At 39.7% G+C, this 23,644-nt stretch overlaps 2 protein-coding genes across 9 annotated transcripts in view; one reads left to right on the top strand and one right to left on the bottom strand.

Annotated features, from left to right (window-relative positions):
• Positions 1-1,700: 1,700 nt before the first annotated feature.
• Positions 1,701-14,167, top strand: RNF139 (ring finger protein 139). The gene is made up of 2 exons (XM_046641716.1): positions 1,701-2,460; positions 12,351-14,167. The coding sequence occupies exons 1-2, from the start codon at positions 2,280-2,282 to the stop codon at positions 14,165-14,167; spliced, it is 1,998 nt and encodes a 665-aa protein (XP_046497672.1). The 5' UTR covers positions 1,701-2,279.
• Positions 14,168-15,053: 886 nt separating this feature from the next.
• TATDN1 (TatD DNase domain containing 1) overlaps positions 15,054-23,644 on the bottom strand; it is a 39,637-nt gene continuing 31,046 nt past the window's right edge. For 7 of the 8 annotated variants that reach the window (XM_046641719.1, XM_046641725.1, XM_046641718.1 and 4 more), the window contains 3 exons: positions 19,836-19,906; positions 18,695-18,821; positions 15,054-15,192 (listed from right to left, as the gene is read on the bottom strand). In XM_046641719.1, the coding sequence (XP_046497675.1) occupies positions 15,090-15,192; positions 18,695-18,821; positions 19,836-19,906 (301 nt within the window). In that variant the 3' untranslated portion in view covers positions 15,054-15,089. The remainder of the gene's footprint in view (positions 15,193-18,694; positions 18,822-19,835; positions 19,907-23,644) is intronic. The other variant, XM_046641724.1, reaches the window with a different exon arrangement.

Raw genomic sequence — 23,644 nt, 5'->3', positions numbered from 1 at the left:
ATGGACAAGATTTGGTTGCAGATTCGCTGTGAGTGAAAAGAGGAAGGAATCAACGATGCCTGAAGTTCTAAGCTTCAGGTAGCCCTGAGTTCAAATCTTGGATTTGACTCGTACTAGCTATGGCGACACTAGCCACCCACTACTTACTAACTTTGTGATCCTGATTACTTACCTAAACCTCAGTTTCCTCCTCTCTAAACAGAGATAATAATGCCTACCAAAATAAGGCTGATGCAAAGATTTAAGCAAAATGTAAAGCCTTTAGCCCAGTGCCTAGTACACAGTAAGCACTAGACAGATGGCAGTCATTATCAGTGGGAGAGAACAAGAGAAGGTTAAAACCTGACACTGGAGTCAGGAGTTTGGATTCAGTCATTCTACCACACATACCTCCACCGAAAGTAAGGAGTCTTGGAGGAGTTTTAGAAACCTCCTCCCCTCTTGAGGGTTCTTAACTGATAGAAGATATCACCCATGTAAAGCCCCAACATAAACCGGATTGCAGCGTGCAGTTGGGGCTAGGAGCCCAAGCAAGCCAGGTTCTTGCTTGTTATTTTATCCCCCTGAATCCAAGATGGCTGGGTCTACAGTGGAGACTCTGACCTAACTTACACTCTCATTTGCTGGTAAAGGAAGAGAAAGATAAGGACGGCCAGACTATATTACTTACATGGATAGGCAAGAAAGTGTAGGGGAGGGGGAAAAAATGCTTTCCTTTACTGTCCTAGGTTCTGTGGCTGGGGCCCTGGTTATTAAACTGACAAAAGGGAGATTAACAAGAGAAAAATAGTTTATTAACTGGCGAGGTGCACATACACGTGGGAAAAACCCAGTGATGAATAACTCAAAGGGGCAATTACAACTCGAGGCTTACAGCATCTTAACAATAAATTTGTAAAAAAGTGACAAGACAAAGGACAGGGGGTTTAGGGGCTGGCAAACTGCGGGAAAGTCAATATAGAAGGAAACTAATGGAAGATAAGGGTAGTTTATAAGGTTTGTGGGTGACTGAGAGCCTGAGTCCTCTTGTTGGTAAGGGAAAGGGAGACAGCTTTACGAATGGACATTTATGTCCTGCTTTTTAGGCAAATGGAGGGTAAGCAGAGAGCCTTTCCTTTTTGGGGGGCTGCTGCTGTTTCTCAATTGCCTTCAGCTCAAAATAATGCGTATATCAAAGTGGCATGTTCTGATCCCCTACAAAAACAGAGAGAAGTTTGACCTCTTCTGCTCAGGAGGAGAGAAGGGACTGCCTGGGTGTGCTCACCTCTAAGAAGACTAGAAATCAAGGACAGAGGCTTACGGGTTCTTGCCTTAAGTCACAGTGGCCCTTGAAACGAGCAAACTGTGGCCGATGAGCGTCTTCAGTTCTGTCCAATTGGGTAGGACGTAGGCACGGTGATGTGCAAGGGGATGTGAGGGATGTTCTTCTTGGCAGCGCCTACCACCCCAACCCAGCGCCACGTCCGGCGGCAGCTGCAGGGAGGGTGCGCAGCCTGCCTCCAGCACAGCCCCGAGAGCCTCGCAGGTGTTTTCCCCGGAACGCCCGCCCTCTCTCACACCCCGCCCCCGGGGGTGGGGTAGGCGCCCTTTGGCCTTCCCCCTCCCAAGCAGCTTTGAACCATGTTTATGGGACATTTAATGGGCTCTAATAAAACAGCTAGTAATTGCCGTCCACGGAAGCAGGGAGTCCCTCGCCCAGCCGACGCCGCCGGGGGACAGGCGGCCACCCAGAGGCCCGAGGGCGCGGCTGCCGAAGAGCGCCTGCGCCATGGGGTGGTGCCAAAGCCGCGAAAGTGGGAGGAAACCATGACAACGCTTTGAGATATTTGCTACGCCGTGCGTGGTGACGACCCGAGGAGCGCCCCTAGCGCCAGATTATGACGCAACAGCGGCGCGGGCCTCGCGGTCTCGCGTGACGGCGGGCGCAGCTTCCCTGCCTGGTAACAGCGGCAACGGCAGAGGCAGGCGGGCGAGGTCAAGATGGTGGCTCCGCGGGCGGGGGAGGCGGTGGAGGGAGGAGGAGCCAGACCATAGTCAGCCGGAAACACCGACACCCAGAGGCCTCCCCTGAGCCGCCTCTGCTGCCTCAGCCGCCGCCGCCTCCGCCGCCTGCTCCAGCTCGAGCGACACGAGCGGGCGGCGGGGCGGGTCGCGAGAGAGACGCGAGAGGAGGGAGGGCGGGGGCGGAGTCGCCGCCTGAGCCTCCGCCCCGGCCGCGGGCCCGGGCCCTGCCCCCGTGGCCCTGCCCGGCCCGCCCAGCCCCGGTGTGGCAGCGGCTCATGGCGGCGGTGGGGCCCCCGCAGCAGCAGGTGCGGATGGCCCATCAGCAGGTCTGGGCGGCGCTCGAAGTGGCGCTCCGGGTGCCCTGCCTCTACATCATCGACGCCATCTTCAACTCCTACTACGATTCCAGCCAAGGCCGGTTCTGCATCGGGCTCCAGATCCTCCTCCGGCTCCTTGGTAAGGGGGACGGGGTAGCCTGCGCCCCAGGGACCGCTCTGCGGGCCAGGACGTGCCGCAGGGAGCCGACAGCCGCGCGGAGGCCGTGGGTCGTGGGTGCGTGCGTGTTTGAGAACCAGTTTCGTCCCCCCCCCCCCCGGCGGCGTCTTTGTGGGCTGTGGGGGAGGAGATGACACTTGTCTCAGAGTTGACAGCGGAGCGGTCCTCCCAGCAAGTCATCCCCTTGTTCGGTTTTGCGCCCGAGTGAGGGCGGGGAGAAAGCGCGGATGTGTGAGCATGCGGCTCTTTGCCTGCTGTTTCTCTTGGGGAATGAGTGCTGACTTACCGCGCGTGTCCTATGCGACAGCTTTGGAAAACAGCAACTCTGCTGGCCTCAATCTCGCCATTTGTGACCTTGGACTTGTCGTGCCAAGGCCTGGGCCTCAGTTTCCCCCTTTCCGAAATGCAGAGTGCTCGTCTGTTGTCACTTCTGTATCCACATGGTCATGAAGTGTCTGCGGTAAATGACACCCAAACGAGAGACTGTTTCCAATGTCAGACCTTGAAATCATTACCAAAAATCCTCATGAAGAAGACGATACTTTTAACGAGTCTTAAAAATTTCCATGAATAGAGAAGATGATGTTGAAAATGGTTATGAAAACGTGGCTAGAAAGTGATGAGACTTTTCCAAAAGAGACTTCTGAAAATCAGTGTCTTTGTCGCATATGAATGGAGTGTTAAAAGCATCTTATATTTCACTCCCCATCTTCACTTGTATCACCAGAATGAGAAGCATTTGTGCGTAAAAGAATTTTTTTAAGTAATTGAAACTTGGCAAATTTTGTTGGTGAGGTAATTTCTTGTGATAAGTTTTTAGTAGGCTAGTGTTTTTGAAGTGTTGCTGGGGGCGGGCTGTTAGTGAGGTCCTTACCAAGCCTTTCTGAATTAGGAGCCATCTGTTGCTTCTTAATTCCTAAAAAAAAAAAAGAGAGAGAGAGAGTGGTAATGTTGATGTTTTGTTTTTAGTAATAACATTTTACATTTGTTTAGTACTTTACTTTTGCAAAATGCTTTTACTGGTATTATCTAACCTAACCTTCAGATATCCCTCAGACTTGGGTGGTGTTAGTCTCATTTTACAGATGAGGAAACTAGGGGTCATAGAGGTTGTTTTGCTTTTGACTGCAAGTAAGTCGTTGCCAGAACGTAGGCTTAAAAGTCTTCTGACATCAAGGATGGTTCACTTTCCTCCTCAGTACAGCTGCAATCCAGATACAGAATGGTATAGTAATGATCGTATGCTAAATCTGAAAACTAACAGATGTGAACATGATGGTCTTTAGCACAAGACTTCTCTTAACCCACCAGCTGCTTAATCCCAGGCATTCCTACTTAACCACTGCAGAAGTCTAATGCCCTCATTATTTGTGGCAAAAATGGAGCTGTGTGATTTTGCAGTGTGTACAAATGTAGAATCATTAGGTTGTACACCTGAAATTAATACAATGCTATATGGCACTTATACCTCAATTTTAAAAAAAGAGCCTTGACTGGCTTTAATGTTTCATACTTAACATATGTTAATTCTAATAGTCATGGGTAAAAGTGAGGTTAATTAAATAATGTTAAAATGAAATTAATAAGAATGGGGACCTGTTGGGAAGGCATTTTATTCCTGCCAGTTAGAAGTCACTCATGGTCATAAGTTAACAGGCAGTTACTTATCTCAGTATAGAGAGGTGGTCCCAGCTGAGCCTGACAGACTGCCAGCTTCCTACCCCCGCTTACCTACCCACATTAGTTGATAATCTGCATGCAGGCAAGACCTGTGTTGATTCCTGGGATGGAGAGACTGAGAAACAGGGGAAACAGATCGTTTCTGTTCCTTAACCCCACGGACAAAGAGAGCTTGCTAGAGAGAGTAGACGCTAACAGACTTCTCGGGGACTTTGTCAGATTTGGAATAACCACGTACTTTGGGGACTGAATAACCAAATGTAATATGGACTTGAGGGTGGAGGAGCTTTTCCCACTTTTGCTTTGAGAGGAGGCCACAGTGGAGGAGGAAAAAAAAAATGGAGCTGTGTTTGAGAGGCTTGACATATTCATTCTGCAAATAGTGTAGCCACTGCCTTGAAGGTTCTCAGGGCATGGAACATTGGGATCCTCTGAGACGTTCTCTGGGACCAGGTGCTTATGCAGTGCTCTCAGGGCCGAGCTTCAGGTGGGGGAGCTTTAAGGAAAAGGAGAATTTTCCTTAATTAAATCATTTGTAGTTTAAGAACATTCAACACAGTAATCTGGTATTTTCCTTGTGCTCCATCCATGCATCTTATTTTTGTGATCGTGGAAGTTTGTGTTTGACAAATTAGAGAAGAATGTGAGCTCAAGCAAATTACTTAACTGCTCTGTGCCTCCCTTTTCTTATCTTTACCTTTTTAAAGACAATAATGATCTCTCTCTCAAAGGGTGTTAGGAACAATACATGAGTTAAGATGTAAGCTCTTAGAACAGTACTGGGCTGTTTAAATGTTAGCTGTTAGTAAGCCTGATAGCTCTTTAAAAAATATTTTAATACTCCAGTTAAGACCATACTCTGTTACAGATATTTTGGTCTTTTGAAAGCATCAGCAAAATGTTGGTGCTGTTTATTTGAGAATTTTGATCCTAGAATATTCTCCCCATCAGACTTTATACGAAATACAAAATATTTTCTAAGTCTATCACCCGACTGCTCGTTACATTATTCCAGTATAATTATGCTAATTTTTCACATTTGTAAGATTAATAAAATTTTTAAAAACTGATTTGGGTGCTAAAAGTTTCACCCTGAGTAAAAACAAATGTCTTAAATATTTGAGGCCCATTCAATGAGGCATCTTATGTTGTTATTGAAAGTCACGGGTTCGTGTGTAAAAAATACCAAAGGATAGTTGAAATTAATTGTTCTACCTGGTTAGTATTTTTTATAATTGTAGACCTCTCAGTACTGCTGTATATAAATCTCAAAACTTGTCGGTCTCACCTTTTTCTTTAAAATAGAATTGTAAAAAAGGAAATCTAATTGTAGATTGTAAAGGAAAATTGTTGTAGGAAAAGCATTACCAATTTTGTATGTAGTTTCTGAAAATTTTGCTCCCCTCTCCCTACAAAAAAGTACCACAACTGTACTTTCATTTGGTATCAAACTAACAGGAAAATTTCAGCACGTCAGAATATAAAGCATCTCATTTTGGAGATCCAAATAAAATCATATCATAATATATAAAGTATTTAAAATATTAAGCTATTCTTAGGAGCTGTTAAATGCTAAATGAAATGCAACCCAGTGCAGCATAATGCTGAATTAGCAAATCCAAATCCAAAGCAGGAAATGCAAGCATGGGAGTTTGTTTTAATAGTGTTACTCATAACATGATAATTCATTGAAGTGGAAAGGCCTTTCTAAACATAGAAGAAAATCCAGAAATTAGAAAATTTGATAAATTTGACTACATAAAAATGAAAAACTTCTTTGACAAAACTCCTTTTTTAAAAAAATCCTTAAAAATGACAAACTGAGCGCAAAATATTTGCATCATATGAGGTGAAGTCCTAGTAAGTTTTACTCTGTCAATAAGGAAAACTTATACTCCCAGAGAAAAATGGGCCCAGGATAAGCAGTTCACAATAAATGAAATGCACATGGTCAATAAGCAAAAAAAAAAAAAAAAAAAATTATTCAGCCTCATTTATAATTAAAGAGATGCAATCAAAACAAAATTTCAGTTACCAGATTGGTGAAGAGTTCAGAATTTGAATAGGAACTAGTTTGGCAAAGGATGGGAAAATAGGTAAAGTTACACAATTTTGGTAGGCTGTCACTTCTACGTAAAGCCATTTGGCACTATCAACTGACATTCATCATATACCTTTTGACTCACAATTCCAGTTGTAAGAATTTGGCCTAAAGATATAGTTGTACGAAGTCTGTGGGCAACGATATTCATTGCGGCATTGTTGGTAATAAGAAAACAGCAGCAAATTGTTCATCTAAATCTGTTAAAAGGTAATCTGTTCATTGTATTAGGTTTAGCTATACAAGAAAGTTGTTGAAAAGGATGAGATGGTTATTTTTGGTACTATAGAAAGAACTCAGAAAACCTATGAAGTGAAGAAACAAAGTGAAGCAGTGGTGATTGTCACTGCTTAGGGATAGACTTGGGATTCTCAACAGCCACGCTATTGACATTTTGGACAGGATAATTCTTTGGTGGGTGGAATGAGGCTGTTCTGTGAATTGGAGCATTTTTAGCAGCATCCTTGTTCTCTACGCGTTAGATACCAGTAACACCCCACTTCTTCCCAGTTGTGACTGCCAAATGACCCCAGTGGTCGAGGGTGCGGGGGGGGGGGGGGCGCAAAATCCAATCTTTGTTGAGAACCACTGAGATAGACAATGTGACCAATAGCATAGAACAGAAAGGCCAGAAACAGACCACACCTGTATATATAGAAACTTGATGTGTTTCAGAGGTAGAATTGAAGTACATTGAGATAAATATAGACTATTGAATTATTGGTCATTTAGTTATTCACATGGAAATAATTATATTGCATCTCTACCTCACATCAGTATATAAACAGTCACTTCTTAGTAAATTAGTACCTAAATATGAAAAGCAGAACTGTAAAATTTTTAGAGGAAAATATAGAACATGTCTTTTTTTAAATCTTAGAGTAAGAAAAAAAACCTTTAAAAATATATAAAAGCACTTAATCTCTATTAATCAAAAGGCAGCGTCCAAAAAGTGAAAAGACCAACCACACACCTGGAGAAGATATTTGCGTTACAGATAACTGACAAGGAATTTGTAGTCAGAATATTTTTTGTCTATAATGCAATAAAGAACAACTCCATTTATAAATGGGCAAAAGGTAATCTGGCAATCGCAGAGGAAGAAACATGAATGGTCAATAAATTGGAAAATGCCTTCTATGATAATTGGAAATGCAAATTTTTTTTTAAAGGGTAAAAAAACACCCAACAATTATAGTGAGATCTTTGGATAAAAAGCAAAAAAGAGTGTATATGAATGTGTTTGTTTATCCAAAACTTGGTTTATTCTTCATTTAATACCTATAGGTTTTGACTTTTCAAAAGAAATCGTGTTCACATATTTCTCTTTATTAAAAACATACTTGTTAAAAATCTTAGTTTAAAAGCAAAATTTTAGTTTCATCTTACGAATAAAAAACTTAAAATACTTTTTGTTTTTCTTTTTTTTTTTGCTGAGGAAGAATAGCCCTGAGCTAACATCTGTGTCAGTCTTCCTCTCTTTTGTATGTGGGTCACTGCCACAGCCTGGCCGATGAGTGGTGTATGTCTGCACCCAGGATCTGAACATGTGAACGTGGGCTGCCGAAGTGGAGCACACTGAACTTAACCACTATGCCATGGGGCTGGCCCCGAAAATACCATTCTTTTAACCTAAAATGAGAGTTTGATAGAAAATTTTTCCTTATGCTATAGTTTATTCATCAAGTACACCTACAGATTAACATTTTGAGATATTTTATTTTTGTCCTACATTTTATTGCTTAGGGCTCCCTTGGGAGTAAGGTGGTCATAACATTTATTTCTGTGGTATTCCATCTCATTCTGTCGGGCATTGAAATGTTTTTTCCACAGCTTGCTTTAGATTATGTTTTAAAGGAAGTTGAGGTACCTGGAGAGTTGTAAATGTTATGTCTTATTTTCTTCTAATTTTTAGTCCTAAATCTCCAGAAGTTTAATGGTGTGAATAGACTTTACACATAAAAGAGTTAAACACTTTGTTGTGTAACATGCATGATGGGAGTTATTTTGCTTGTTTGTTTTTGTTTGCTTATTTTTGGTAATCTAAGTTGAAAAGACCCTGAACTCTCTCATGGTTGAGTTCATATAGAGCTTCAAAGCTCCTGAATTGATTTTGATACCTACCTTTTTTCCTACCTTGAGAACTTGAGTGTAATTCTCTGACCACTGGAGAATTGGATCCCTAAGTTGTGATTTCAGTTAATTCTATTCCCCAGTGTCCCAAGGAGATTTTCCTTTAAAAAGCAGCATTTATAAAAAGCCTTGATAACTTATGCAGATCACTCTTAGATCCTAATTAGAAACTGTCCCTGGGCTTAACTTTCTTAGACCTACAGGGTAAATACCAAGTTTTATGCCTGAAGTTGAGAAAATGCAGCAAAACATAAAAAATATTATTGACAACACTCTTTAAAGGCCACTGAAGCAGAATGTCACTTGAGAGACTTGTTTCTGTGAAAGGAGAGCTGATTCTTCCGATATTCCATACATAGGAACATGCGTATGAAAGAAAAATTTAAGAACCCCAGGTACATGCAAACTTTGGGCAGGAATTAAAATGATTTTAATACTATTCTTGAAATGTTTGGTCATTATTACATCTTGGGGGTATAATTTTAGTCAAGAAAGAGTTGTTCCAGGTTGGTAACTCGCTAGGACGCATGTGAACTCTGAGGCTGTAGTCTCACTGCGTTGTCTGTCTGTTATAGCCTGCTCTCCCTTTTTTCCTTTGGTACATTTACATAAAGCAAAATAGGCACTTCTCCAGCGGCATTTCTAAAACCCAAATCATTCCTTCGTTTGTTTTTTGTTTTCTTTTTTTAAAGATTGGCACCTGGGCTAACCAGTGTTGCCAATCTTCCTTTTTTTTTTAAGGATTGGCACTTGGGCTAACAACAGTAGCCAACCTTTTTTTTTTTTTTCCTCCTGCTTTATCTCCCAAACCCCCCCCGTACACAGTTGTATATCTTAGTTGCAGGTCCTTCTAGTTGTGGGATGTGGGACACTGCCTCAACATGGCCTGACGAGCTGTGCCGTGTCCGCGCCCAGGATCCGAACCCTGGGCCGCCGCAGCGGAGCGTGCGAACTCAGCCACGGGGCCGGCCCCTCGATTGTTTGTAAAAATAAGCTTCAGGGAAAAAAGCTATTAGAATAAAAAGAACTAGTTATAAATTACAGCAAAGTTCATGAATATTCACAGGTAAAGATTGATTTGCCAGTTTGTAGTAGCAAGTTGACAAAAATAATTTACAGGCCCCGCTTGACTACCCCCTCTTTTTGCTTGAGGAAGATTGTTGCTGAGCTAACCTCTGTGCCAGTCTTCCTCTGTGTGGGATGCCTCCACAGTGTGGCTTGACGAGCAGTGCTTGGTCCACGCCTGGGATCCGAACCTGCAAACCCTGGGCCACCAAAGTGGAGCTCGTGGTGTTAACCACTACACCACCGGGATGGCCCCGACTTTCTCCCTTTTAAGTGTTATAAAATAGACCTGAAATTATTTTGATTTTGTTTTGATTCGTTTTAGGAGATTAGTTTTTGTTTCAGGAGAAGTATTGACTTTTGTTTTTCTATGTAGAGAAAGTAAGATTACGTATGGTTAATAGTGGCTGCATTAATTTCATTTCCTGTTATCTTCCATGGAAAAGGTTTTTTTTTATTTTAAAGATTGGCACCTGAGCTAACAACTGTTGCCAGTCTTTTTTTTTTCCCTTCTTTTTCTTCTTCCTGAAGCCCCCCAGTACATAGTTGTATATTCTAGTTGTGAATGCCTCTAGTTGTGGCATGTGGGACGCCGCCTCAGCATGGCCTGATGAGCGGTGCCGTGTCTGCGCCCAGAATCAGAACCAGTGAAACCCTGGACCGCTGAAGCAGAGTGTGTGAACTTAACCACTTGGCCACGGGGCGGGCCCATGGAAAAGGTTTCTAATCCTGCTCAAAGAAAGTCCATTTTATATCAAAAGGGCCTATTCCCAGCTGTCAGCTCTTTGGGAGATTATTAGCGGCCCACTTGCTTGGAGAATCAGGTGGTTCTTATGCAGAGGTTTATGTATCTTGCAGGTGATTGTGTCCTTTTGTTCTCCTTTTAACAAATAACCTAATACACTGGCACAGGATAAATTTTAAGTTCGTGGGCACAGTCATCATTTAGAGGAACTAGCCCTCGATTTTACATACAGTGGATTGTAAAATGCCTCCATTGTAATATGCAGTGTCTTTCTTGATTACATGCTGAAAGAAGGTGGATAGATGAATGTTAAATTTGGAGTTTGTCACTTTTTCTATACTCCAAGCTCTCTTTTCTCAGCTTTGTCTTACCTTTTCATGGGTCTCAGTTTCTAAGTGGGCTGTATTTTGTGGTTGCCTTTAAAAATATAATGCAGAATTTGACAGAAACATTTATTTCCTTAATGAATACTAATTGTATTGATTTTCTCCAAAATATTTTGGGATCCGTAGGTATAGAAGGTAGGACCCTTGCTTGCCATCAGGGACACATTATTTAATAGAGTAGATGATACCTACTCAGGTCACTACGAACTACACTCTCAGGCAGTATAGGAGCTGTAAGCGTTTCACCAGGTTCTGTAGGAGTGCTGAAGGAACAGTCACTGTCAGAGGAAGGGGTCTGTGGGCTGGGTAGGATTCCAACAGTCAGGGATTTGGGAAGTTGGTGGGGCCATCATGCCAAGCAAAGAGAAGAATGTAAACACAGCTGCAGTTGTGGCCAAGAAAGGGGTGTGTTTGGGAAAGAAGTCTGGAGCATTGGTGTGTGGTGGGAGGAATATTACTGTAAAGCAAATTGGACTCTTGAATGTTAGGACAAGAAATGTAGATTGTGGTCATTTCAGAGCCGCTGCAGTATTTTGAGCAGAGAAACGAAGAAAGGCAATTTGGTGATGGCTTGTAGGTGAATTTGGCCAAGGTGAGTTTTTAGAGAGACTAATGGTTTGGTGTCACTGAGAAACAGAATATATAGATGTTAGTAGAATTTGGCAGTTGTCCAAGTTTGAGGGTAGGGGGCTTAGAGGTACCATTAAAAGAATACTAGTACCTTTAACTGAAATTGGAAATTGAAAGGAAGAGCTGTTTGAGGCCAGTTAGATTTTAGAAATTTGGACTGATGTAGTTGTAATGTAGAAGTGAAACTAGGTGAGTATTTGGGTGTCATTTCCATACTTGATACTTTGGATAATGTTTATTGTAATCTCACTCAAAAAATTTGTCAGAGTACAAAGATAGATGGTACTGGGTGCTCTTCAGATGATACGCTGGTTACATATGGAGTGGGGGAGGGGGAAGATGACCATTGGTTTTTTTTTAATATGTTTTAGTTTTGTGAATGTTACTTTTATAATTTGAAGAACAATAAAAGGGTTGACTATTTGAAGAAAAATTCAGTAATGAACAGGAAAAAGGGAACTTGGAGGGTGTTTCTGAAATCTGCAGGAGAATACATAGAAAGAAAATAAAACTGAATTTGGACCCATGGGAGAATGCTCAAATTTAAGGTGCAGGAAAAATAAGAGCCAGCAGGAGTTCAGTTTGAGGAAAAGGAGGAATTGGGTCTAAGTATAAAACTTAAACTCAATTTCCTAAAGAATATTTTTAAGAAAAAGAAATCTGATTTAATAGGAACAGATGTTTTTCCATTTTGGTTATTTTAATTCTTGATGTTTTTGTAATGGAATTATTTTAAATGTTTTTAATGATTATGAAATTATAAAAGGACATGTTCTTTCAAGAGTTTTAAACTTGTTAAAATGTATGTATCACTACAAGCTCATCTTGAAGATAATTTAGTACTTTGGTGTCGACATACAGTACTACTTCAGTTACTTTGGAAGTCAGAAAATAAGGGATGAGATTTTTAAAAATGTTTGGTCTGTCCTGTTGAACTCTGATTTTACCAAATCTTTATTGGCCTTTAAGCCTAAATTGTCTTGAATCTTAATGTTCCTAACTTTGAAAATATTCCTATTTCCTAATTAAAGGAAGAATATCAAAGCTATTAGTGGAAAAACATTCTTAAAAATGTTTCATTCAAATGACCTTTCTTCTTTTTTCTTTTTAGGTATATTTGTATCCAGTATTGTTCTGATCTTGTCACAGCGATCACTTTTCAAGTTTTACATGTACAGCTTAGCCTTCCTATTAGCTGCAACTTCAGTGTTGGTAAATTATTATGCTTCTTTGCACATTGACTTCAGTGGTGCCTACAACACATCAGCTTTTGGAATTGAGCTGCTTCCTAGAAAAGGGCCCTCGCTATGGATGGCACTCATCGTTCTACAGCTGACGTTTGGAATTGGATATATTACACTACTCCAAATTCATTCCATCTATTCACAATTAATTATTTTGGATCTTTTGGTTCCTGTAATAGGCTTAATCACAGAGCTGCCATTACACATCCGAGAGACTTTAATTTTTACTTCTTCCTTGATTCTCACATTAAATACAGTGCTTGTCTTGGCAGTGAAACTTAAGTGGTTTTATTATTCCACACGATATGTTTATCTTTTAGTGAGGCACATGTATCGAATTTATGGATTACAGCTGTTAATGGAGGACACATGGAAGAGGATTCGTTTCCCAGATATACTGCGAGTCTTTTGGCTAACAAGAATCACAGCTCAGGCTACAGTGTTAGTCTACATTTTAAGGATGGCAAATGAAGCGGATTCCTTCTTCATTTCTTGGGATGATTTCTGGGACCTCATTTGCAATCTTATCATTAGTGGATGTGATTCCACACTAACTGTACTGGGCATGAGTGCTATAATTTCCTCAATAGCCCATTATTTGGGCCTTGGAATATTAGCCTTTATTGGATCAACTGAAGAAGATGACAGGCGGCTTGGCTTTGTAGCACCTGTTTTATTTTTTATTTTGGCTCTTCAGACTGGTTTAAGTGGGCTAAGACCAGAAGAGAGACTTATTCGCTTAAGTAGAAACATGTGCCTTTTATTAACTGCAGTCCTGCATTTCATCCATGGAATGACAGACCCTGTATTAATGTCTCTCAGTGCCTCTCATGTGTCATCTTTTCGTAGACATTTTCCTGTGCTCTTTGTCTCTGCCTGCCTATTTATTCTTCCTGTTTTACTCAGTTACGTTCTTTGGCATCACTATGCACTAAATACATGGTTGTTTGCAGTTACAGCCTTTTGTGTGGAACTCTGCTTAAAAGTAATTGTTTCTCTCACTGTTTATACATTGTTCATGATTGATGGCTATTATAATGTCCTCTGGGAAAAGCTTGATGATTATGTCTACTATGTTCGTTCAACAGGCAACATTATTGAATTTATATTTGGTGTAGTAATGTTTGGAAATGGGGCTTATACAATGATGTTTGAGTCAGGAAGTAAAATTCGGGCTTGTATGATGTGTCTGCATGCTTATTTTAACATCTACTTACAAGCAAAAAATGGCTGGAAGACATTCATGAATCGTAGGACTGCTGTTAAGAAGATTAATTCACTTCCTGAAATAAAAGGGAGCCGCTTGCAAGAAATAGATGATGTATGTGCAATCTGCTATCATGAGTTTACAACATCCGCTCGTATCACGCCATGTAATCACTATTTCCATGCACTTTGCCTTCGGAAGTGGTTGTACATTCAAGATACTTGTCCAATGTGCCATCAAAAAGTCTACATCGAAGATGATATCAAGGATAATTCAAATATATCTAACAACAATGGATTTATTGCACCCAATGAAAACCCAGAGGAAGTTATAAGAGAAGCTGCTGCTGAATCTGACAGGGAATTGAACGAAGATGACAGTACAGATTGTGATGATGATGTTCAAAGAGAAAGAAACGGAGTGATTCAGCACACAGGCACAGCAGCTGAAGAATTTATTAATGATGATACTGATTAAAATAGCATTTACTACTCATTGAGGTATTTGTTTAAAATTCAGTTCATCCAAAATGGAGTAATATGCTTCACTTCAGTGTGTAACCAAGCACAAAAACAGTATCAATGTTGAATCTGTGAATGGTTTTCCGTTTACTGTGATGTGCTACTGTAAATATACCTCTTTAATTACTTCTGGTCTCTTTGGTGACCTATTTAAATTTGTGTACATTATTGTACATAGAATAAAATGTTTTCACGTTTTTATGACAAAATTTGAACAAATAGCTTTTTAATAGATGTAACGATAATATGGTGCGTCAACTGTGCCAAAGATTCCTCAATGAAAGTATACAATGTAACTCTGGACCCTAGTTTTTCTTTAAAATGAATGGGTGGGAAAATGCAGGTGTAAATCAGAGGACATCACATTAAATCCAGGAAATAAAAGAATTTGGACCAGAGGATCAAGGCTATATGTAGAGTATTTTAAAACTAAGGAAAAAATAGGCTGCCAGACTTGAATTTTGAGGAGCGCTGTAATTGAATTGGGGTTGAAAGTCATGATTCAGAGATTGTGTGACAGTTGAGAAATAGGCTTATATCAACTAAACTTTGGTATAAACCAGAACGTGCTAATTGTTTAATTTTGATGTAAAAATCAGTATATTTGTTAGCCGTTCTGTGTTCGCAGTGTTGACCTAAAATTGTCCTTTTGGACTCTTGAAGAGATTACAAAATGAAATACTTTTCATTGTTTTAAACTTAGACGTTAGTGACCTTAAAAAGTCCTGATCTGACTTTATGGATAAAAAGGAGGGGGAGGGTGTGCAGTGATAATATGCCTCTTTAGACAACTTCCAGAGAATTCCTTTATTGAAACTTCCAGTAAATTTTACCATGAAATTTTACATACATGATGGAAAATGGAAGACACATACCAATTACATGTCAGGAAAAAATATTTTAATGGTGTTGTTATATAGCGTATTGGCTAATTCCAGTGGGTCCTCATCTCTTACTGCTGACATTATCTCCAGTATTTGGCTAAAACAAAACAAAAAACAAACAAAAATGGATGGTTAAAAAAGGACATATTCTGTTGTAAAGGTATTTAATTATCTTTTCTACTTAAAGGAAGATACTGTACTAGCACCTTTAACAGAATAAGCTTAACAGGTATTAAAGTTTTCAGCAATATCAACAGAAAGGTTTAACTGCTAGGATATTTAAAATAGAGTAGAGACAAATTTCTGGGGCACTCTTGCATATAACTAGAGCCAAGAACCAGGTTCAAATAAATTATAAAAGCTGTTCATATTATGTGTACCACAATTATAGAATTAACCCAGTGGAAATGAAGAGTTCTTTTAAACTGTGTGTCATTACACATTCATTCGTCGGTCATGATGAGCTTTTGAAAAAATTAAAAGGAAACGTACACTGCACTTAAGTAAGGGAAGTACTGTTTCATCTTTGTTTGGAGTTTATATATGTACAAATGTGCTGAGTCACAATGTAGGTGGTATTGTGGGGAGAGATAGCAGTCGCAGTCTGAAAGTCACTGCTTAAAGAACTACTCCTCAAAGACAGCAGGAAACTGCTGCATGACACTAGCACAGTGACAGCAAAGGAGCTTAGAAGTTATCTGCTTGGAACAATGTACAGTTACTGGGCCGGGGGGTTTCTCTTCCTGTACTGTTTTCCCTGCAAGAGTCCAGGGGTCAATCTTTCAGTTTCTCTGCCTAGAATAATGATAATTATCAGTGTTTGTTAGCAATGTTGTGTATAGAGAATATTTTTTATACATAAATTAGAAATTTCTAAAGTAAAAATTAAACATTTAAATATTCTTTGTCTTAAGCTTTTTGTTCCCTTTATATGGGTTTCTTAAATATGAACACCTAAAGGAATCAGGAACAGAGATTAGAGATTAATTGGAACTTTGTTATTGTTGTATAATAGTAACACAAAAGCCTTGCTTAATACATACACTAAACGAATTGATTATACTAAATTTTGGTTATGACAGTCAAAATATGCTAAAAGCAAATGTAGTAACATTTAAATTGACAGTGAAGACCCAATTTTCTTAGTAAACTACAGAGTTTTCCTCTATTAACTTCTTGGAAATGGAACTTACATGCCTAATACTGTGTGAAATCAATATGATTCCTGTCACCACCCATCTCCCTTCCAGTCTTGTCTCCACATTGATACCTGCTTACAGCTTTAAAAAAAAAAAAAAGAAGAACTGCCACTTTGCTATTTAAAATCCGGTTGGCATACGAGAGCCCTCACGACCGGGCTACCTTCCCAGACTTATCACCCGTGCATCCTACTTTCTGCCACACTAAGCTCATTGTTCCCCCAGAGCAGCAAAGCCCTTCTGCATCTGCGCTCCCTCAAGGTGTTTGTCTAGGTCTGGTCTAACAGCCCTACTTAGTATAAACAGTGGAAATGTCACCTTAGTTAAGCTACTTCCCCTCAAGGCAGGCAGTTGCTTTGTCCTGTGGTCCCAGTCCTATAGTCATACCTCTGTAACAGCACTACCATCTTGGATTATACTTTTTATCTGCTTGTTTGCTCCAGGAGAGCAGAGATCCTTGACTGACCCATTTAATGCCTTATCCAAAGTGCCCGGGCACAAGGTACCTACTCATCTAGTGGAAGGATGAGGGCGGGGACTATCTTGATTCTCCTGTGTAACCTCAGTAACTTGCACCTTTCCTGACATATGGCAAGAGCTCCAAAACGTGTTTCAAGAAATGTATGATCTTGGGGCCGGCCCGGCGGTACAGCAGTTAAGTGCACATGTTCCACTTCCGCGGCCCGGGGTTCGCCGGTTCAGATCCCAGGTGCGAACATGGCACCGCTTGGCACGCCATGCTGTGGTAGGCGTCCCACATATAAAGTACAAGAAGATGGGCACAGATGTTAGCTCAGGGCCAGTCTTCCTCAGCAAAAAGAGGATTGGCAGCAGTTAACTCAGGGCTAATCTTCCTCAAAACAAAAAAAAAATTTATAATCTAAAATGGAGGAAAGACCTAAGATAATTAAAACATCAAACTGTTAATAGATGGAATTTGAAATGACTTTGTAAGTAGGAATTAACTTGCCAATTACTAATTAGCATTAGATTAGACGAGAGGCATGTCTAGTTTTGACATGTGGTTTAAAATGTTTCAGTTTGCACATGTTGATTTTCCCAAGCTCCACCTACTGGTTTTCATGACTGCAATGGATGCTCAGGCCTTGGTTCTTAAGAATCTGCATTTAGAAACACCTTACAATTTTGTCTTGCAAATGTGCAGCTAAAGTCAACAGCTATACTTGTACTTCGGGCAGTATGGAAAACTGATTCGGATACACCGTTGGCAACAACTTCCTCTAAGCTGGCTGCTGGAAAAATACCAGTTCGCTGTCTACTGTCCTCTTAAATCTCTCAAAACTTACTCAGAAACATTGTCTCCTGACTGAATCTGCAAGTACCTACATTTCATAAAAATTACAAGTTGGTCCTTTACTAACCAGAATTGAAATATATTCCTCACCCTACACGTTTTAAAACATTAGGTTTTAAAGTCTTTGCCAACACAAGCATGTTAATAAAGGAAATCTTTCCAGTAGATTTTTATGAAATAATGCTTCACTTTCTCCGCCTGCTGAATTTTAGATCTGGCTTACCTAATACTCTTATTATCTGTTAAAAAAAAATAGTGCATATGGAAGTAATTATTACAATCTAAATGTAACAATCCAATATTAATTTTTATGAACGTCTTACAAGTATGTCCAGTTGCCTGAACTGGTAAACCATACTAGAGATCGACAGAGTCTAGATTTAAATTATCTGCAAACAAAAGAAGTTGGAAGATGTGCCCATTAAAATGATACAACAAACTTTGTGTAAGTCATAATGCTCCACAGTTCCTTGACAGTTAAATGGGTAATGGGCCCTCTTTTTCCATATGCTATATATTATAATCAAAAAATAATTCTGAATTACTTTTTTTAGGAAATAAAATTATATAATGTTCTGCCTTTTTTTTTCTGGTTGGAAAAAGGAATTGTCTCTGTAACTTATCCTTTTGTTCAGAGGCTTAAAGAAACGTGTTATTTCTTAGGTTTATTAAGGTGGTCAAAACATTTAAAATACAGATACCATTAAGGTCTCCTGCTGAGACTGCATTTTTATAACCATCAGCAGGGAAGCTGCATGGGAACAGAACTTAAACCAGGTACGGTGATCCTGTGGATGGATAGCTTTAAGATCATTTCCCCCTCCTACAGAATGACGAAAGACCAAAATTACATGAAGTTCCCTCTGCTGGAATAAAACCACTTTGGATTGAGAGGATACGAAAAGAGGCGCTGAGACAGCAATTCAGGTGCAAATTCCTCCACGTCACCGCTTTAAAATGGTGGGCTCTGGTCCGACCTTACTTGGATTTCACGCAACTTTAATTCTGTCCACTGAGTTGATTTTGTAAATAGCGTTTGGTGGTTAACGTTCACGTTTTGAAGACCATGAGAACAAAGTACTTACATTATATGGCAGGGTTCATTTCTGTCTTTCAGACAGTGCCCATTTTCCCACTTCTTTTTGGTAGGAAATGAAGTTTTTATGTATTTTGATCCAGCATGTGTACTTTTGACTCCACACCAAGGTGCATCTAGAGTTAAGCAAAGGAAAAGAAGGCTCTTAAGAGGCTTACCTTTTTAAATGACATGTTTTTTAATGAACATCATCAAACTAATATATACCCTCTAGAATATAAGCCATGATTCAGCTTAAAAAATGGTAAGCAACAGAAAACAGTTCTAAGAAAAGCACAAGGTAAAATCTTGAATTGTACAAATTCTTCAGTGCTTTATAAGACTCACTTGTATTCCTTTTTCCCCCCGCTAACGTTACTGTTGGTGTAGGGCATGCTTTAAAAAAAGACGTAAAGCTCAAAGAAACACAACTGAACATGAAAACATTTAAGTTTAACTTCTGTTTGTCCCTACTGAATGTGAAACAGTGGTTTTGAATACTAGGATTATTCACTTACCCATTTCATGAAGAATTATAATAGCTTACACAGTTTACAAGCACTGTACTTTTAATAAGATCATTTAGTTTTCATCACTCCCCAAGGAAATAACCCCGATTTCTTCCGAATGGCTCAGTGTTGACTGTCCTAAAAAGTCCACGTGTATGCGGAGAGCCTTGGGTTCAGGGTTTACATAAAATTTCGAGCTTCTAACTTTAAGAGGCAACAGACTCATTTCTAAAATTCTTACACTAAACCAATTTGATTTAAATTTTTGCACTTTATTTAAAAACTGTTGTAGAATTAAGCCATTACAAAGAAGACATTGTATAAAAAAAATTCTGAATAGTCTTTGAAACTGAGGTAAAATGCTTAGTTAAGACTCCTTGTTTAATAAATATCCCTAACAACAAACTCCTTAGTTCCCACATTTCTGACGTTCCATTTGTAAGTGCTTAGGCCTAGTCAAACTTCTAAAATTGAAAAAATTGCTTGCATAAATATTTTTTCATCAATTGATAACTTCCAAAGATTTTCTGAAAAGTATAATTGTTGAGGTTAAATGTGCTGTTTTAAAATAAAATATTTGTTCACGTTTCTTTTTTGCTATGGTTTAATATAAAAATTAAAGTTCTAAAAACATAAACTTACCAGTCTCAATCATTAATTTTTCAGTAGGTATTGACTTCAAAACTTCCAAATTAGCCTCAGTTTTCAGTGAACTTAAAAAAGATATTTATATATGAAATTAAAAAGTGATTTTCATGAAGAATAACTTTTTTCCATATTATAAACTTGTGTAAAACAGATTACAAAACTAACCTAAAAGCCCCAAACAAAACTTTGGTTGCTACAGTGGCAGTCTACTTTAGAAAGTACTTGCACACTCCTGTCCTTACAGAATCCAGATTAAGATCCGTTCCAACTAGATCCTGCCTTTAGGGGGATGCGTTTTTTTGTGCTTATCAGTTGATTGTCCAGTAACGTTCTGTATCGGTCTAAGTAAAACTAACTGTGTTAAAGAATTTATTTGCTTCTCTGGGTACTCTGTATAATTTAGACAGACTCAAAAGGCAGAGTTTGAAGGTATAGCCAATTCCTTTATGGGCCAAAAACACAGGGATCACTGGTTTGAAGGAATCAGTATTAGACACTGAAAGTTCCTATTTTACCAATCAGAAACAGCATTTTACAAAGGATGACAATCCCCATGACTGTTAGGACTATGAGTATTTAACAAGGAATGAAACTGCAAAGCTGATTAGGAGATGCCAGTTTGACTCTCATTTCCTTTTGGGCGCCCTTTTACCCCATCTGGAAACTTGTAGGATCCTCCATTACTCTTGACATTCTGAAACTTGATGATGTTTCTGTCTGGGCATAAGACTTTTTTCATCCATTTAGGTAGTTGGAACCTTCCAATTTAGACACCAGCCCTCCCCCCCCCCACCCCAGCTCCCCAACTCTGGGAAAATATTACTGGAAAAAAGCAATTTTCCTCTTTCTGGGACTTTTATTAGTCAATTTTAGGACTCCTGAATTGGTCTGCTAGACCCTGTTTCTTCCATACATCATTTTCTGGGAGATGAACTTTCATTTCCTTAACTTTCATTTTCAGACCCTGAGACAGACTGGATTATTGGTCCCAATTCTTCAGTCTCCTTTAACAGAATTACATATCTGCACCCTTGCCATGGTTTCTTAGTAGGAGGAAGGAAGTTGAATCTAGCCACGGCCTCAAGACTTGCTTTAACAAATGGGGTAATATGGCCAGAGGCTTGAAATGCACTTTTGTCATTTGGATGGCACTGTGATCTGAGTGGCATGCACTAAGTAGCTGGGGTACCCAGAATTAAAACATATGGCACAGATCTGAACCCAACAAGCAGCCTGTGGTAGATCGCTCAGCCTCTATCAATCAAACCCCAGCTGACCCAAAGACCCATGAGTATGAAAAAAATGCTTACTGTAATATGCCACCGACTTTTGGGACGGTTTGCTATATGTGATGATGACTGTCCTTATATTGCATTTTTAATTTCAGCATAACTTTTTATTATGGAGAGTTTCAAATGTATGTAAAACTAGAATAATAGAGAACCCCCATGTATTCATTATCCAGCCCCATCAATTACCAACTCCTGGAAGATGCTGTCCTATCCACTTACCCCCACCCGCTCCTGTGGTCAGTATTCTAAATCTCTTAACTAAGTTCTCCCCATCTCTCCCCCCCACAATGTATTTGTTGAAGAAACCCAGTTGTTTGCTCTGAAGAGTTTCCCCATCTTGATTTCATCTCTGCGTTGCAGTTTCACAGCTTCCTCTGTCCTCTGTATTTCTTACAGGAGATCTGGAGTACCATCTAGAGTCTTGATCAGATTCAGGTTGACTTTTTATTGGGCAAGACTTTCAAAGGTGGTGGTGTGATCTATCTAGAGGTGCATAATATCTGGTCATATTTTTGTGATGTAAGGCAGCTATGGGTGCCCAATGCCTACATCTTAGTTCACCAGGAGTTGCAGAATGTTCATATTATAATTCTGTCAGCCCTTTATTAGCTGGAATACTTGTATAAAGAGAAAAGTCCTATGACTACTATTACCTAATGGTAGTCTGCAGAGGTAAAAAATATGTATCTTTCTGTTGAATGTGTGGATTTCCTAGCTTCCTCCAATGGTGCTATTATTTTAACACCAACATTCATTTTTAATCCTTATGGAACTCTTACTCTTTTATGTTCTTTTTCTGATAGCATTCTGTCCATATTTCGTGGATGTAACATCTCAAATCTCACTATATCAGGTCTTTTAAAGTTCTTTTCCCTAATTCAGTTGTTTCTGCTGTGTTGATTTTTCTGTTTATCTCGGTCCTTTTCTTTCTGCGGGTTCAGCTCATTTCTCTGGTGGTCCTTGTTAGCAGTTTCTATTTAAGGAGGCTTGGGTTGCCAGTGTTGGGCTCCCTCTGCTTTTGTGTAAACAGGACTGTTTTACTGCCAGGTCTCCGCGTGGGGATTCTCACTGGAAGCTCCTGTGGGGCAGGCCAGGACTGAACCTGCAACTTCATTTACAGCTGAGAGGGCAGGGAGCCGACTGTTAGGCTGCTGGTTCTCTAAAGGCCTTCCTCTGGGATGAACATAAACACACCAAATCTTGGCCCTCACCATACAGTTTGTTCAGTTTTCTTGAGGAAAAATATTTTCCCCGTGAGTATAAATGCTTGCTGCTTCTGTACTGTGAGGGGCAGTGGAATGGGGGGTGATAATCTTTCTCTATGTGGTTAACAACAGGGATACGTTCTGAGAAACGCATCATTAGGCAATTTCATTGTTGTGGGAACATGAGAGTGCACGTACACAAACCTAGATGGTACAGCCTACTACGCACCTAGGCCATATGGTACTCATCTTATGGGACCACGCACTCCACTGTTGATCGGAATGTCGTTATGTGGTGCGTGCCTATGTGCAGGCCTTCCAATCACCCTATTTTGGTCCAATTTCTCCTAAGCCCAAAGCCTCTCTGGGATTCTGTCTGCTAAATTTTAGTGGTATAGTCTAAGCTTTCTCTTCCAGTTCCACCTGTCTTCCAGAAATCTATAGAACACTTCTCCATCATCAAAACTCGGGCCTGGGGGCTGGCCCCATGGCCGAGTGGTTAAGTTCTTGCGCTCCGCTTCGGCAGCCAGGGGTTTCACTGGTTCAGATCCTGGGTGCAGACACGGCACCGCTCATCATGCCACAACTAGAAGGACCCACAACTAAAATATACAACTATATACTGGGGGGGATTTGGGGAGAAAAAAGGAGAAAAAAAAAAAAGATTGGCAACAGTTGTTAGCTCAGGTGCCAATCTTTAAAAAAAAAAACAAAAAACCTCAGGCCTTTTTTCTTTGCTTTTATAGGTTTCCCTTTTTGAATATCCATGATTTCATTTTAGTAGGATATTAAGAGATGAGAGGGAAATATGTGTCTAGTTTGCCATACGTACCAGCCTTTTTATTAGGGTTCTCTAAAAAAAACCAAAATTCTTATTTTCAGCCAGCTTAATAATTGGTCAATATGAATATTTTCTAAAATACATCATGTTTGGTATGAATACTAAATTTAAAACTCACCAAATTATCAAATTATTTGCATATTTTAATCTCATGAAATGATGTCTGATTGACTTAGTCTTTTCCTACATGTATTCCATGCTTATAAAAACTGATCTATATACAGAAATACTACCAGAAGAAATATTTTTAATCAAAGCCAGTATCTCTATTCAATAAGGTTTCCAACTGAGGGAAGAGCAACTGCATAATGCTATAGTCAAATTTGAAACTCCCATTTTCCTGGGGAAAAGTTCTAACTTAATCTTTAGAAACCAAAGACTTTATGTCATGGAAAGTATACGTAGATTAAATTACCATACCTTGGACACTCAGGTCAAGATGACAATAAATTGAATTTCAAAATA

This window comes from Equus quagga, chromosome 16, assembly GCF_021613505.1.
Source record: "Equus quagga isolate Etosha38 chromosome 16, UCLA_HA_Equagga_1.0, whole genome shotgun sequence".
Classification (NCBI taxonomy): Eukaryota; Metazoa; Chordata; class Mammalia; order Perissodactyla; family Equidae; genus Equus; species Equus quagga.
Note: the sequence above shows the minus strand (reverse complement) of the source record. Positions and strands in the feature narration are given on the sequence as shown.

Bases quoted from the DNA above. Each gene is read 5' to 3' on its own strand.
- RNF139 (XM_046641716.1), top strand. From the start codon at position 2,280: ATGGCGGCGGTGGGGCCCCCGCAGCAGCAGGTGCGGATGGCCCATCAG. The intron at 2,461-12,350 runs GTAAGGGGGACG...TTTTCTTTTTAG, and splicing joins GATCCTCCTCCGGCTCCTTG to GTATATTTGTATCCAGTATT.